The sequence below is a fragment of the Erpetoichthys calabaricus genome, chromosome 1 (assembly GCF_900747795.2).
Source record: "Erpetoichthys calabaricus chromosome 1, fErpCal1.3, whole genome shotgun sequence".
Classification (NCBI taxonomy): domain Eukaryota; kingdom Metazoa; phylum Chordata; class Cladistia; order Polypteriformes; family Polypteridae; genus Erpetoichthys; species Erpetoichthys calabaricus.
This window is the reverse complement of record NC_041394.2, coordinates 292,091,055-292,107,539: the sequence shown is the minus strand read 5'-3', so window position 1 is coordinate 292,107,539 and position 16,485 is coordinate 292,091,055. Positions and strand designations below refer to the sequence as shown.

Sequence of the window (16,485 nt, the reverse complement as noted above, 5' to 3'; positions counted from 1 at the left end):
CAAGTACAGCAGCCCAGGTAAGCAGAGAGCCGAGGAGACTTCGGGCCAGCAAAGCAGTGGGTCCAGATGGAGTATTGCCACGACTGCTGAAGGCCTGTGCATTGGAGCTGGGGAGTCATTTACAGTGCATCTTCAACCTGAGCCTGGAACAGGGGACAGTCCCGAGGCTTTGGAAAACATCTTGCATCACCCCAGTCCCAAAGGTATCACGTCCTGGTGAGCTGAATGACTTCCAGCCTGTCGCTTTGACATCACATATGATGAAGACCATGGAGCAGCTGCTGCTTCACCACTTGAGGCCACAGGTCCGCCACGCCCTCGACCCTCTGCAGTTCACATACCAGGAGAAGGTGGAAGCGGAGGATGCCATCATCTATATGCTACACTGATCCCTCTCCCACTTGGACAGAGGCAGTGGTGCTGTAAGAATTATATTTCTGGACTACTGTAGTGCCTTCCAACCTTAGTGATAAGCTGACAGAGATGGTAGTAGATTCATACCTGGTGGCATGGATCGTGGATGGTCTTACAGACAAAGCTCGGTTTGTGAATTACCCCTTAGGATTAATAAAGTCTGTCTGTCTGTCTATGCGTCTCGGGAACTGCAGGTCTGACATTGTGGTCAACAGCACAGGAGCACCGCAGGGGACTGTGCTTTCTCCGGTCCTGTTCAGCCTGTATACATCAGACTTCCAATACAACTCAGAGTCCTACCACATGCAAAGGTTCGCTGACGACACTGCTATCGTGGACTGCATCAGAAGTGGGCAGGAGGAGGAGTGTAGAAACCTAATCAAGGACTTTGTTAAATAGTGAGACTCAAACCACCTACACCTGAACACCAGCAAAACCAAAGAGCTGGTGGTGGACCCCATGATTATCAGAGGTGACTGTGTGCAGAGGCTACAGACCTAGAAATACCTGGAAGTGCAGCTGGATGATAAATTGGACTGGACTGCCAATACTGATGCTGTGCAAGAGAGGACTGAGCCGATTATACTTCCTTAGAAGGCTGGCGTCTTTCAACATCTGCAATAAGATGCTGCAGATGTTCTATCAGACGGTTGTGGCGAGCGCCCTCTTCTATGCTGTGGTGTGCTGGGAAGGCAGCATAAAGAAGAAGGACATCTCACGCCTGGTCAAACTGGTGAGGAAGGCAGGCTCTATTGTAGGCATGGAGCTGGACAGTTTGACATCTGTGGCAGAGCGACGGGCACTGAGCAGGCTCCTGTCAATCATGGAGAATCCACTACATCCACTGAACAGTATCATCTCCAGACAGAGGAGCAGCTTCAGCGACAGACTGCTGTCACTGTCCTGCTCCACTGACAGACTGAGGAGATCATTCCTCCCCAACACTATGCGACTCTTCAATTCCACCCGGGTGGGTAAAAGTTAACACTACACAAGATTATTGTCTATTATACCTGCCTTGCACTCTCCACCTTGCTTGCTTTTTCTTTTTTTTTTTTTTTTAACTTGCACTGCATTTTTATTGCTCTTTAATTAATATTTGTTTTTATCAGTATGCTGCTGCTGGAGTATGTGAATTTCCCCTTGGGAATTAATAAGGTATCTGCCAATCAACCAACCAACCAACCCACCCTTTGAATCACATTTGTTTCCCTAATGTGGATCTCACTCCCTGGGCCCCGATCAGACTTCACGTGCTCTATGTGGGTCTTCAGAGAAGTGATAAAAGTAAAAATGGGTCCTGAGGACATAAATGTTGAGAATCAGTGGTCTATATCAACATCAAGAGCACAAGTTAAAGTAACAGTGGTTGAGACAGTAATGCAAGGAATTCTAATTTGCAGTGAAGAAACAATGTTTACCCAAAATAAAGTGTATTAGAAAGTTTCTGTCTAAATACGTTATTTAATTCATTAATGAGTTATGTGAACAAACAAGTATATATACAACAAACATTTAAGAATACAAGCAATTCACCCATTTTGTCATTCTTTTTTTTTGTGCTCACAGTCTTGAGCGCTGTGCACTTGTTCAGTATTACAGCCTACTCTCCATGGATGGCAGAACATGCTTTTATATCTAGTAACATAATAAACACTTTTCTGTGAGGAGTTTCTACATTATTATAGGTGGGGCATTGGTAAAGGTCCTGCTGATACTGATTCATCAGCCGCTTTATAAGCATGCCACTTGGGCCCTACTCCACAATCCCATCTTCAGTCAATGTTGCACTTTATTTCTTTTTTTTTTTCTTTATTAGTCATTCAGGGAAAGTTAAGGAAATAAGTTGTTAACCAATATCCCTTTTCCGTGATAACAATGCTACTACTGTTCATCCTGTATGAATTGCAAATACTGCTCTGTGAAACTGGATTTAAAAAGATTCTACACTTGCTCATTTCTCCAAATCCGGTCCCATATGACTGCTACCTGTTCTTCATTCTAAATGGCTACCTGTGAAGTGCACTGTGCCAATAATGAAGCTTTCAAGTTGACCACAGAAGTTTTTTTTTCTTCTTTTTACATTTATCAGTGTGTAAAACCTCAAAACAATATTAAATAACCTTAAGTGAAAGTTGTTAAATAAGATGTATGTTTTAATGTGATTGCAGTTTTTGTCAAACTGTAGCCACTTGTCTTACACTGCTTTTCTGTTTTACTTTGACCTAGTATAGTGTAGCTGCAGTGACATGATAAAATCTGAGCTTTTAGTTTTCATGAGGTTTTTGCCTTTAAAGTGATGAGAAAAACTGAAGTACATTTTTAGCATTCTCCATTTGCTTTTCCAGACTAATAATCACTTAATCTACAAAAGCAGTATGCATTGATGTGAGTTTATTATCAAGAAAGTTATACAAAGTTGTAGTGCAATGAGAAGTGGCTGTTTTTTACTTTAAAACTATAGTTTAAAAAAAGAAGCACTGAGAATTAGATCCAGTGCCTTTTGTATAGTTAATTTTCTTTTTTTGTCCTGTGAATTTTTATTATTTGCAGATTGACAAAATTTTTGTGGCAGATTCTGACTACTGTAACTTTTTATTTGCAGATTGACAAGATTTTTGGAACAGATTCAATTGGAGGAGGATCTGACAAAAAAGAAAACGAATCTTCAATAGTTGCTCCCAAACTATCAAGAGTATGTTTTTATGTTGTATGGTTTTTAAATGGATTTGATGCTTGTATGAAACAGAAAAAATACTTTTTATCTCTGTGAACTTTACCATGTTATTTGTATTGACTACCTGGGGTCATTGGCCTACTTAATAAAGTAAATAAACCAGGTGCTATAATAAATAGGTAGCAAGGTAACCAATCACAGTTCTGATCCCAAGGTAGTAATCTGTGGGACACTCTGTTATATAAAGTTATCACATTTATTTATATAGCACATTGTCATACAAACAATGTAGCTCAAAGTTCTTTACATGATGAAGAAAGAAAAAAAAAGACAAAATAAATAAGAATTAATATTAGGGAACACTAATAGATAGATAGATACTTTATTAATCCCAATGGGAAATTCACATTCTCCAGCAGCAGCATAATGATACAATAAATAATATTAAATTAAAGAATGATAATAATGCAGGTGAAAAACAGACAATAACTTTGTATAATGTTAAATGTTAACGTTTACCCCCCCCCCAGTCAGTGGAGCAGGACAGTGACAGCAGTCTGTCGCTGAAGCTGCTCTTCTGTCTGGAGATGATACTATTTAGTGGATGCAGTGGATTCTCCATAATTGATAGGAGCCTGCTGAGCGCCCTTCGCTCTATGAAAGTAAGGTCCGATGGCCAGGGAGGACAGAAAAAAAAACTCCAGACAGCTGAAGAAAAAAATAAAATCTGCAGGGGTTCCAGGCCACAAGACCACCCAGCCCCCTCTAGGCATTCTACCCAGCATAAATGACCTCAATCAGTCCTCATTGTATTCAGGGTTCTGATGGAAGAATTCGATGATGACGGTCATGTGGACTTCTGGCCTTTAATCCATCAATGTAAGGACATCACAGTGCTTTGATTAGGACAGAAAACCAGAAAAATAACAGCAGAGAAAGTAGGGGTTAGTACGGATTTTGGAGCCACCATGAATAATAGTGATAATTAATTGATTATACAGAGCATCAGGATTAAACTAAGATGAAGCTATTAGAAAGCCATGTTAAAGTAATGTGTTTTAGTAGTTTTTTAAAGTGCTCCACTGTATTAGCCTGGTGAATTCCTATTGGTAAGCTATTCCAGATTTTAGCTGCAGAACAGCAGAAGGCTGCCTCACCACTTTTTTTAAGTTTAGCTCTTGGAATTCTAAGTAGACACTCATTTGAAGATCTAAGGTTACGATTTGGAGTGTAAGGTGTAAGACATTCTGAAATATAAGATGGAGTGAGATTATTTAAGGCTTTGTAAACCATAAGCAGTATTTTAAAGTAAATTCTAAGTGACAGGTAAGCAGTGTAGTGACATCAAAACTGGGGTGATGTGCTCGGATTTTCTTTTCTGAGTTAAGATCCTAGCAGCTGCATTCTGCACTAGTTTCAAACGATTGATGTCTTTTTTGGGTAGTCTGGTAATCTACGTAAATGGAACTTGAGGTGATCCTGGGAAAAGTGGTCATCAGTCTGGATTAGAAGTCCATACAAAAAAAAAAATTGGAAGTCATCCATAAGACATATGGCACAAATGAAGAAAGTTTAACACAATTGTAATTAGTCCAAAATAATCTTGTAGAGTAATGAGACAAGTCGTACACCACAATGTAGAGCTAGTTAATTGGACAAATCTAAAAATTATTCTAAAGTTATTCTTTTTTGGCTTCAGCAACACTTGCAATATAGCAACTATGAAATCTGATCTTCATAACAATGTGATGTTCTAAAGAAACCCTCCTCAGAAGTCAAAGTCCTCAAGTTGCCTCTAGTTATTGCAAAAAAAAAAAAAAACAACTGCAAAACGAGAGACAGCAGCACCTTAAAGGATAAGTGTGGTATTTCTCAATTCAAAGCCATTCAAAACCATTTCTTCACAATCATAGTATATATTAATTTGCACAAACAATTGTGTTCTAAAGTGATTTTTTTTTCTTTTTTACTTTAAGTAACAGCTTAAATTTAACAAGTTTTCTTAAAGGCAAGATATGTATTGGATATTTATTTATGTCTTATATAACAATGTATCCAAGTCACTTTAGAAAGGAATTAAGAAAGTAAACAAACAATTTGTGAAATTCCTGGATTTTAAAAGAGAACCGGCTTTGCACCTCTTCTTGGTGAATTTCTTTCCCCACATGAAAACATATTGGGGACAAGCCCACTTTGTTACACAAAGCTACAGTATATGTAACAGATAAGGACAACATTTTCAGCTATAATCAGTCCCAGAGTTCTGGAGACATTTTTCCATTTTCTAAAGTTAAACTGGAAGAAACATTGAGCTTTCATTAGAATAAGTTTGCCTCTTGATTTTATTTTGTGCAGCGCTAAATGCTTTCTTAATGTTGATGTGTAAGACATTATTATTAATTACATGGACAACAGCGAAGGACACAATTCAAACCCATGACACTAGATCTGTGAAGCAGCACAACACCAGTACCAGTAGCTCTTTTTTGCCGTTCAACATAGTAGTTACTCATCTATACAGCATTCAGTTTCCTTGTAAAAGACATGTGACACATTGTTATTCTACTGCTGTACATTTTAGCCCATTTCAGTTGCAGCTGCAGTGAAATGACTCGCCTGAAATATGCTTGGAACTGCAGTTGGCGTCAGTAATGGGTGATCAGGAACACATTTTTCTTTTTCACCTTTTTGGCTGCAAGTACTTGTCCACGGAGAACTGAGTGCTATAATCTCGCAGGTCAGTATTCAGTAGGTCTTCCATTCGAGTGCACCTATCTGATCTAAGTGCTACATTCCATAATTATAACGTATCATGGTTAGCATAAGAAAATCAATGAAAACTGTAAACACTGTAAATTATTTTACAATGTATGTTTAGATCCTAGATATATGCATTTTTGAACCATTTTCTTGAAAGACAAAATTCTCTAAGTAGCTTTAGACATGTTTGGTGTTGTGCTGATCAGCTTCCTTTTTTAAGTCTAAACTCCACTTGTGATAACAACTGTGAGCAGACAAATGAATCAGTGACTTAAAAAAAGACTTCTTATTTCCTTTCATTATTGTAAAGATGCCTCTTATTTCCAAAAGGAACATTTTTCTTAAATTTAAACCTTGTGGTCATATTTGGTATGTCTGTCTTTTTTCACTCTTGGACCTAGGTTACTTTAAGCCCTGTTGTAATGTAAGAACAGCCAATGTATTTTTAAAATTAAAAAAAAAATACACTCCACTTTAGAACAAAATTTTATGCGGCAAATCAATATATACCATTATAGTGAAGAAATAACTTTGACTTGGAAAAATATAAAATTTATCCTTTAAAATACTTTGGATTATTATTTCAAAACACTTGAACACTTCTATGTACATATTTTTTATATATATTCTGTCTCCTTTGTGGTCTCTTTATTTTTAATAGTGTTTAATAAAAATTATTTGTGTATGAAAATGTTTGCTTTAAAAGCTTCAACACTACTACACATTTTTTGTAAAGATTTATTTATGTTAAGAGATGTTTCAAATGTGTTAATTCTCAGTATATTCTTTTTGCTTCTCAATGCTTGCTCATTTAGCAGAAATGAACAAGTTTCTGAATGCCTTTTGACAAAAGTTTTTAGTTGTCCTGAACTATAAATTTATGGCCTATCTTAGCTGTAATCTGATTTCCTATCATTTACTCTTATATTTCACTAGTTTTTTCCCACTTTTCACATACCTAAAAACTCTGCAGTCCTGACAATTGTCTATTTTGGAACATCTATATATGTTCCTATAGACTTGGTAGAGGTAAACTGTTGTCACCATACTGAAATTTAACTTATTTAATACTTCAACCACCACCCCAACCACAAATATTGCACAACACTGAAACTATTAGACAAAGCATAAATTCTTTGCCTGGTTTCAACTTGTACTGTGACAGCAAGGTCAGCAGCAGCACAGTAACAAAGTAGCAGACTGAGAGATGTATCATAGAGATACCTCACAAAAATGGTTTGGAAACATGTTGTTAACACCCTTATTATTTATTTCTGTGTTCAGAATGCTATATTTTGTGTCATCTGAATTTGGTAAAGTGTGGCACTGTAAACAAAAAACAGGATTTTTTTTGTAATGTTAGGTTTTAAACTTAATATTGTATAAGTTTTTTATTTATGCATGCAATTTATATATGTAAAAATGTATTTATTTGACAGGTTTCTCTCACATTGGAAGAAAAACAAAGATTAGCAAAAGAGCAAGAACAGGCTCAGAAACTTAAAAACCAGCAGCCACTTGCTCCAAAGAATATAACCTCTACACCTACTATCAAACCAGTAAGTATTTCAGATGTTATGTTATTTTTTAATACTAATGTGAACCATGAGATTGCAGGTTTTATTTTTAATGTAAATAATTTGGGAAAGGAATCTATTTATTTGTATTGTTGATGTTGTTTTTTCCCTCAGTTATCCTTGGTGTAAAAATGTAAACTAATATATGCTGTTTAAAAATGAAGACACCTAGGATATACACGAATGAACACAAACCAAAAAAATGTAATGCTTAAAAGAAAGACAGTATTTAAATAATGTAAGATTTGGCATTGAAACATGTTAACTGAAGTAGGCCAGTTCTTTGCCGGGACCATCACTTGTAATTTTGCAGTGTACTGCAAGTTTGTGTCCAAGAATGTGGTGGCATGTTTAAGGTTTACATAGAGTCTCCATAAATCTTGACATAGTTTTAAAGTATTGGTTAGATAAACTACACAAAAAAACACTAAATTAATATGTATTAGTTCTGAGACATTAACGGTAGGATAATGTTGAATGAGGTTCTCTTATTCGATTATAGCTGTGATTCTGCTTGTTTAATATGTAGGTAGTTCAAACTATTGTAACAGGTCGTATCCACACACAGTATAAGTGACAACTAGTTTCAAAAATAGAGGAATTTAATCATAGAATGTATTTTATTTCATCATTTTTTCTTCCGGGTGCCCTTGTGTTTGTCCCTTGATTGTAGCATCTAATAATGTTTAGCTAGAGGCAGGCCTACGAGTATGGCTATAAGTTAACACTAGAATCCCTGAAGCCTACAAAAAAAGTCATAATGCTGGGCCACCTTAAATTCCTTCACACGTCTTCCTTAGTGCCTTTGTTTTGCAAAAATGTCAAGCAGCCTGCTATCCCATCCCTTCCACCGATGCAGCTGAAGTCTGCTTATCTGGGAATGTGGTGCCTTGAATTGTATAGGGTAAATAATATATTATTATTTGTACTGCATACATTTCATGTGTGTTCCGTGACTACAAGATGGGGCAAGATCGAAAAACAGAAAAAAAAAAAAAAAAAAAAACAGTTCAAATGACATAGTGTTTTCAGATAATTGCGTTTTCAAGCATGGATGTGTGTTTGCGCATGCATGAGAGAGGCAGAGACAGATTTGATATCATTCAAGTGGTTACTGGAATATAAAATAAACACTTTCACAAAGGAATGATGAAACAAGTGTGCTTTTATTCAAGAATAAAACCGAATTAAAAAAAAAAAAAAAAAAACCATTCAAGTAACAACAAGGTACCAAGAAGACATGATTCACCAGCGTTTGTGTGTCTGCTTATATCCCTTCAGCGAGATCTTTTACAAGTTGCAAAACTTTATACCAGCTGTTACAGACTCAAATCAAATGTATGTTTTTATTATATAATAGTAATAATAATAGCACCACTACTCAAAATGGAAAATGCGGGAAAGACCCGGGATCGAATCCGCAACCTCTCGATTTAGAAGCCGCCGTTCTTACCTCTAACCCACCCATGAAATTGATAAATGGGCTTTGGTTTTTACATATCGACAGCCACCTGTAAATTGAATAATTTCTTTTTCTTTTGATTATATTTTTAAATAAAGGCACACTTGTTTTGTTATACTTTTTTGTGAAAGTATTTATTTGATATTTGAACTTCAGTCTTCACACATTATACATTTCACTTCAACATTTTATCAATTATTACTATAACATGAAAAATGTTCCTGTCTTAGTTAGGTGTTCAACATTTCTTGTCTCACATTTACTTTCATCCTACATTTATCCAGATTATTGTAGAAATGGAACACACATGAAATGTATGTATTCCAAATAACATTATATTATTTACCCTATACAGCTCAGGGCACCTCACACCCAGATAAACAGACTTGAGCTGGAAGAATTTTGTGTCTCACTTCAGCTGCGTCAGTGTGGGATGGGATAGCCGGCTGCTTGTGTCATTTGACACATTTGCAAAGCAAAGACGCTGATGAAGAGGTGTGAAGGAATTTAAAGTGGCCCGGCATTACAAATTTTTTCATAGGCTTCAGGGATTCTAGTGTTAAAAGTATATCTGCTTAAATATATCAAGAGAAGTGTTGGAGTTTGTGTAGTAGTTCACAATGACTCTCTGGATGTTTGACAGGTTGTGATTAAGTTTGCTTTAATATATGATTTGGAAGAGTTTCTTTAGAGACATCTTTCTTGTGGATCTGAAAATGAGTATGCAGTGTTAACCCTCTTGGTTATGCACTTGTTGAGCCAGTAAGTTGGTTTTAATCTTGAAATGCTTTTAGACTGATCTAAGCCCCTTGTGATATATGTATATAAATTCCTGTTTTAATACTTCACGTGTCCCTATTCCGCATAGTTGCAGTGACCCTGATTTAAAATATATTTTCCAAAAACACATTTTTCCAGTGCCACTGGTGGCTCCTTTGTCTATGTGGCTGTTAAAGCAAAGCTAAACTGTTATTTTTAGCAAAATTTCTATCTGTTTTATATAAATAGAGCCCATCTATTTACTTTTTGTTTGATATACTACTACTTTGCTTTTGGACTGTTCTCATAGTCTCTTTTTTTTGCTAGAACTTGACTTACAGATTCAGATGTCTTAATAAGCTGTCCCTTATAATAGTCCCTTTTTGTCCTTAGGCAGACATTTAGCTTTTACAGAAGCTCAAGAAATATAGAGAATACAGAGCTTCTGTAAAAGGCCCCTGTCTACACAGTGCCCAGATTAAGACAAATTTAAAACAACTCTCTTTGACCTGGAGCCCAGTTCAGGGTTCTTTTATCTTCCTTTTTCCTGATCCTGCAGAGTGGGCCTGTCGTTTTCAACCCTAACTGGATCAGTTTGGTTTGAAAATGAGTAAATGGTAGGAAATAATTAACTTGCTGTTAATTAAGCTGTCTCACCTTGTAAACATTGAATATGCTTCTTATATTTTTTGATCTTTGTAGACTAGGTAATTAATATAAAATCTTAAATAAAGTCCTTGTTTTTCTATTTTTCCCCCCCAGACAAAAGACCTAACTGGAACTCTTCTAGATAATATGTCTGGTCTTGGAAACATGTCGGTTGGCACCTCAAAGCCAGCATCTTCTCAGATGGCTCCAAATCCTTCTTTCACAACTTTATCTCCAGTGGGCACAATGAGCAATGGTTTCGGTTCAATGGGATTCCAGTCATCTGGCATTAATATGGGATTATGTAACCCCACACCCAACATATACAGCAGCATAGCACCTACAAACAGCACACCAAATTTCAGCTCCATAAGTGGCTTAAACCAACCTGGATCAATAGGAATGCCACAACAGAACAAACCACCTGATATGTCTTCACTTGATTCTTTGTTTGGTCCCCAGAAGCCCAAAGTAAGTTTGAACCAAATGTCACAGAAGCAAATGCAGACTGCTCCCAGTCCTTGGCTGAATCAGTTTGTGCCACCTCAGAGCTCACAGTCAATGGCTGGTGCTCAGCCAGCATTAATGGGACAGACCGGTTTTGGAATTCAGGCAAATCCATTCTTTAGCCCTCAGAACTTTTCCCAGCCCAGCATGCCAAAGAACACGTTGAAAAGTAGCACCTCAGCAAACAACGATTTAAAAGATCTCTTTGGATAATTATTATTTTGAGGTCATTTGGGATGATTTAAAATGTAGCATTTAATTTTTTTTTTTTGGAAATAACTTTATTTTGTTTTAGTTATGGATATAAATTTGTCTTATTCATTTAACAATTTCCTGCAGGAAGCAATACATTTTGCATTTACCCAAGAAGTATAATCTTACAAATAATGTAACAAATGAAAACTTCTTAGACTACATTACCAGAAATGACAAGGATGACTCTGAAGATGCAGAGAAGATTTTATAACACATGGTATTTAAAAGGCAACACACTTTTTACATTCTATTTTAGTGGTGTTTGGTTTGTATACAAAAGAAAGAAGACAATAGATAAAATTAACATTTATAATTTTAATCTACATGAGTCACTCAATTTTTTTTAGACTTGATTTTGATTATATTTTAGTGTACATGGACCTTTTCAAATGCTTAGATTTTGTTTTCTTTTGCTTAAAGATTTTTCTTTTTACATTTTAGGGTATTCATAAACTAGCTCACTTACTTTGTTTGCACCTTTATAAACTCTTTTTATAAACATGTTTATATGTTTCACCTGAACATAAAAGCTGGGGAAATCATGTCTTTTCATTTGGTCATTATTAATTTCTGGAAATGCATGCAGGATTGTCTTACAAATTAGCTAAAATGTAAAGGAAGAATTTTTATCACACCTTGCATTAAATATTCTCATTATAAGGTATGATTTGCAAATTGCAAAAGAAAAATCTAGAAAATGTTTTGAATGTTTACCATAAAGTATTTTGGATTTTTTTTTTCTGTTCAGCGAAGCTTTGTCTTAACTCCATCTCTGCAAATTACACTTCTTGTCATCAGAGCAAGGAAATAGTTTTGCTATTCCTGCACATATTCTAAACTATGTTTATGGATAATCCTTTTTCTTCTAGAACTACCTCCTGTTTTTGGATATTTTACACATTGCCTATAAGGTGACAATTCCAAAACAGTAAACCTTTTGCGTATGAAAATCAATAGCACATGATGTTTTCAGGTCAGCTTTTCAAATGCAGCGTGAAACAGCTTATAAATATCAAAACTGCTGAAATACATGTGTTGGTTGTATAATTTTGTTCCTGTGACAGGAGGTCTTTATGCTTAACCCTTTGAGTATTGCATTTTTTTTTTATCTTTGCTTTTGCTGCTCAGTATACCACAGGGCCTTATGAGATGAATGTGAGAGACTTTTAGAATTTAATGATGTTTATAAAAGCAGTTTTAATATTGTAAAATGTACAGATTGTAATTTTGAGTCTGCTTTTTGTCTTTTAGCAGAAAACCTACTGTATGTAATGGATGTGCTTTCTTGGATTAAAAAATGACTTTTTGGCATAATCTTGGACCAGAGAGCATATCTAGTGGATGCCTTTGTTCATAAAAGTGTTTATAATTATGTACAAAAATTGCTGCCTTTTTGTTGATATTTGGTTTTTGTGTAAGTTCAGTGGTTGGAAGGGGACTTCTAAAAAATCCACAAAATGTTACTTTGTACATGAAATGTTGACTACTTGAGAAGCTTAAGTAACACTATTTGTCTTTTGGTGTATGGCTGTCTGTTGTATAAAGAATGTACAATCTATGACCCGAATTTGTGAAACTGTACAATGCTGTGACCCATGACAGTGGACCACTTAATTTTCTGAAATTACTTTGGATTGTAATACTTGATTGACAGTTAATTTTGAAATAATTTCTAATATATTTTTTTTTTTATTTTGTATGATATGAGCCTTATCTCTCCATTGTACTTCTGTTTTGGTTATTTATTCTAAATGATTGCACCTTAAGACCTTACTGCCATATGTCATTCCTTCTGTCTAGAATATTAATGACCATCCTTCTCATGTTAATAGCAGAGAGGGAGAATTTTAAATGCTATCTTGTTAAAACTGAAATTAGCTATTTAATGAAAGCACTTCACTGGTTTATAGATGTCGATTCATAATTACTATTACAAATATGATCACGTTTCAAATAAAGATTTTTTTCTTGTGTGTGGCTATCCAAATTCATGTTGCCATTCACAAAAATGTTGCATTAATGTTCAAAGAGAGAGGTTTCTGTTCCTGTTTCAGCATATGTTTGCATAAGTGTGATTGCCCTCCACTCCTAGCGTAATTCTGTATTTCATGTTTGTTACATTTTTTTTAATATTATAAAGTTTCTTGTGATGCTTATGTTTAGGGCTTCCTTTACATTTTATCACAATTTATTTTTGTCTTAAGGTACAAAATGAGATTAGGTAATTGCAAAAGGAGGTGGTGTGCTGTGTGTATCTTAGACTGATAAAAGTTTTACTGTCTCACTGCACTTAGTATGTTTCTTCTGCCATTTCAAAGCAGTTTATTGGTTGTACAAATTTTGAGTTATCCCCTCAATAAACAGTTCTGTTTGTTGGCTGATATGAAATTTCTGTATCTGTTGCTGCTAAACCTGGATTTGCAAAAGGTAAAAGAAATTAGAAAATGCTGATACATAGTATATATTATATAATTCTTCATAAAATTTAATTTACTATGTGCAAACCATTTCTCCATTACAGTAATCCCTCCTCCATCACGGGGTTTGCGTTCCAGAGCCACCCGCGAAATAAGAAAATCCGCGAAGTAGAAACCATATGTTTATATGGTTCTTTTTATATATTTTAAGCCCTTATAAACTCTCCCACACTATTATAAACATTTCACGCACAATTATACAGCATAAACCCTTTGTATTCTCTTAGATATTAGGTAAGATTCGTTGAAATTATGTATGTAAACACAGTTTACATACAGTAAAACCTAAATATTATTTTCAGTATATCGAGCGTCTCCGATATCACATATGTTACAGCCATTCCGACAGACAGGCCACCAGCAATAAATACATACAATACAAGAAAAATTGTATACAGTAAAATGTGTGTACAGTGACACTAAACTATGTACATGTAATAAGTACTGTACGTAAATAATTAATTATGGTTACTCACCAACAATGACACGACGACTTGTCCGATAACGATGAGTTTAATTTTACTGCACTACAAAGGATAGCGTTACAGCTCTTCTAAAGGAGCCTCTTCAGGTGACTGTTTAACACCGCCGTTGTTGTTCTTCCATCACTCTTCAATCCAAATCCCTAAAGCAGATTCCATCCAGACTACTGCCTTATCACATCCACTTGCAACTCGTTTTGCACCCTGGTTAAAGGACACTGCGGCCGTAGATCTTATATGCTTTTCCTCCTTTTTAAATAAAAAGAATCGTGGACTCATTGATGCTGTAATGGTGTCCTGCAGCGGTGTAGCTGTTTCCTTCCTTCAACATATCCAAAACTTTTACCTTTTCTGCAATCATTTGCATCTTCTGTTGGCGCTTGGACACGGCTCCTGCAGCAGTAGCAGTAACGTGCGTTAATGCTGAATGAGTGAGATTAGACTTCCTGGTTAATGCAGCACTCCGTCACTGAGCCAATCAGCAGCACACAGGAACTTAACCGAAGGCTCTGATTGGGTAGCTTCTCAGCCATCCGCCAATAGCGTCCCTTGTTTGAATTCAAATGCGTCCCTTGTTTGAATTCAAATGGGCAAATCAACTGAGGAAGCACACGTACTGTAGACCGCAGACATCCGCGAAGCAGTGAAAAATCCGCGATATATATTCACATATGCTTACATTTAAAATCCGCGATGGAGTGAAGCCACGAAAGATGAAGCGCGATATAGCGAGGAATCACTGTAATTGCAAAAGAGAGAACAATAATAGTTTATCTGTTAAACACAAATGATCTTCTCTAGTCGGCTGACATGGGACTTCTATCAATTCTTGTATTTCTTGACCTCCGCTCTGCATTTGACACTATATCTCATCAGATACTTTTGAAACGACTAGCTAGTTTTGGAGTCTGTGGCCTTGTCCTCCATTGGTTTTCGTCCTACCTCACTGAGGAAGCAATTTCTTCAAATAAAGGGATTCAAATCTGAGAATGCAGTTGTTACACAGGGAGTTCCGCAAGGTTCTGTTTCGGGTCTGCTTCTTTTTCTCATTTACATCTTCCCAAACGTAATATCTTTCAGCATCATGGTATTAAATTTCGTTGTTACGCTGATGACACCCAGCTTTATCTATCCACCAAATCCACTTTTGTTTTCCCTCCAGATACTCTTATGGCATGTCTCCAAGACATAAAGTCATGGATGACCCACAGTTTTCTCCAATTAAATATCAATAAAACTGAGGTTCTCCTCATTGGTTTTAAACCTACACTTATTAAAATAGAAGAATGGTTAACCTTTGCAATATTAACACAAACATCTCTTCCCAGGTTAAGAGCCTGGACGTCATTCTAGACAGTACCCTCTCTTTTTCTTCCCATATAAGTGATGTTATTCAGACTTGCCTTCTTCCATCTCTGAAACATTTCTAGATTTTGTCCTGTTCTTATGCAGCATAGAACTGAAGTATTGGTTAATGCCCGAGTCACCTCACATACAGTGCATCACTTTTTCCACATTTTGTTATGTTACAGCCTTATTCCAAAATGGATTAAATTCATTTTTTTCCTCAGAATTCTGCACACAACACCCCATAATGACAACCTGAAAAAAGTTTACTTGAGGTTTTTGCAAATTTATTAAAAATAAAAAAAACTGAGAAATCACATGTACATAAGTATTCACGGCCTTTGCTCAATACTTTGTCGATGCACCTTTGGCAGCAATTGCAGCCTCAAGTCTTGTTGAATATGATGCCACAAGCTTGGCACACCTATCCTTGGCCAGTTTCACCCATTCCTCTTTGCAGCACCTCTCAAGCTCCATCATGTTGGATGGGAAGTGTTGGTGCGCAGCCATTTTAAGATCTCTCCAGAGATGTTCAATCGGATTCAAGTCTGGGCTCTGGCTGGGCCACTCAAGGACATTCACAGAGTTGTCCTGAAGCCACTCCTTTGATGTCTTGGCTGTGTGCTTAGGGTCGTTGTCCTGCTGAAAGATGAACCGTCGCCCCAGTCTGAGGTCAAGAGCGCTGTGGAGCAGGTTTTCATCCAGGATGTCTCTGTACATTGCTGCAGTCATCTTTCTCTTTATCCTGACTAGTCTCCCAGTTCCTGCTGCTGAAAAGCATCCCCACAGCATGATGCTGCCACCACCATGCTTCACTGTAGGGATGGTGCCTGGTTTCCCCCAAATGTGACTCCTGGCATTCACACCAAAGAGTTCAATCTTTGTCTCATCAGACCAGAGAATTTTCTTTCTCATGGTCTGAGAGTCCTTCAGGTGCCTTTTGGCAAACTCCAGGCGGGCTGCCATGTGCCTTTTACTAAGGAGTGGCTTCCGTCTGGCCACTCTACCATACAGGCCTGATTGGTGGATTGCTGCAGAGATGGTTGTCCTTCTGGAAGGTTCTCCTCTCTCCACAGAGGACCTCTGGAGCTCTGACAGAGTGACCATCAGGTTCTTGGTT

General features: G+C 36.7%; 1 protein-coding gene across 4 annotated transcripts in view; it reads left to right on the top strand.

Moving 5' to 3' along the window:
* scyl2 (SCY1 like pseudokinase 2) overlaps positions 1-13,435 on the top strand; it is a 64,100-nt gene extending 50,665 nt beyond the window's left edge. For all 4 annotated transcript variants that reach the window (XM_028816688.2, XM_028816680.2, XM_028816693.2 and 1 more), the window contains 3 exons: positions 3,020-3,109; positions 7,291-7,410; positions 10,412-13,435. In XM_028816688.2, coding sequence (XP_028672521.1) covers positions 3,020-3,109; positions 7,291-7,410; positions 10,412-11,017 — 816 coding nt within the window. In that variant the 3' untranslated portion in view covers positions 11,018-13,435. The remainder of the gene's footprint in view (positions 1-3,019; positions 3,110-7,290; positions 7,411-10,411) is intronic.
* Positions 13,436-16,485: the final 3,050 nt, after the last annotated feature.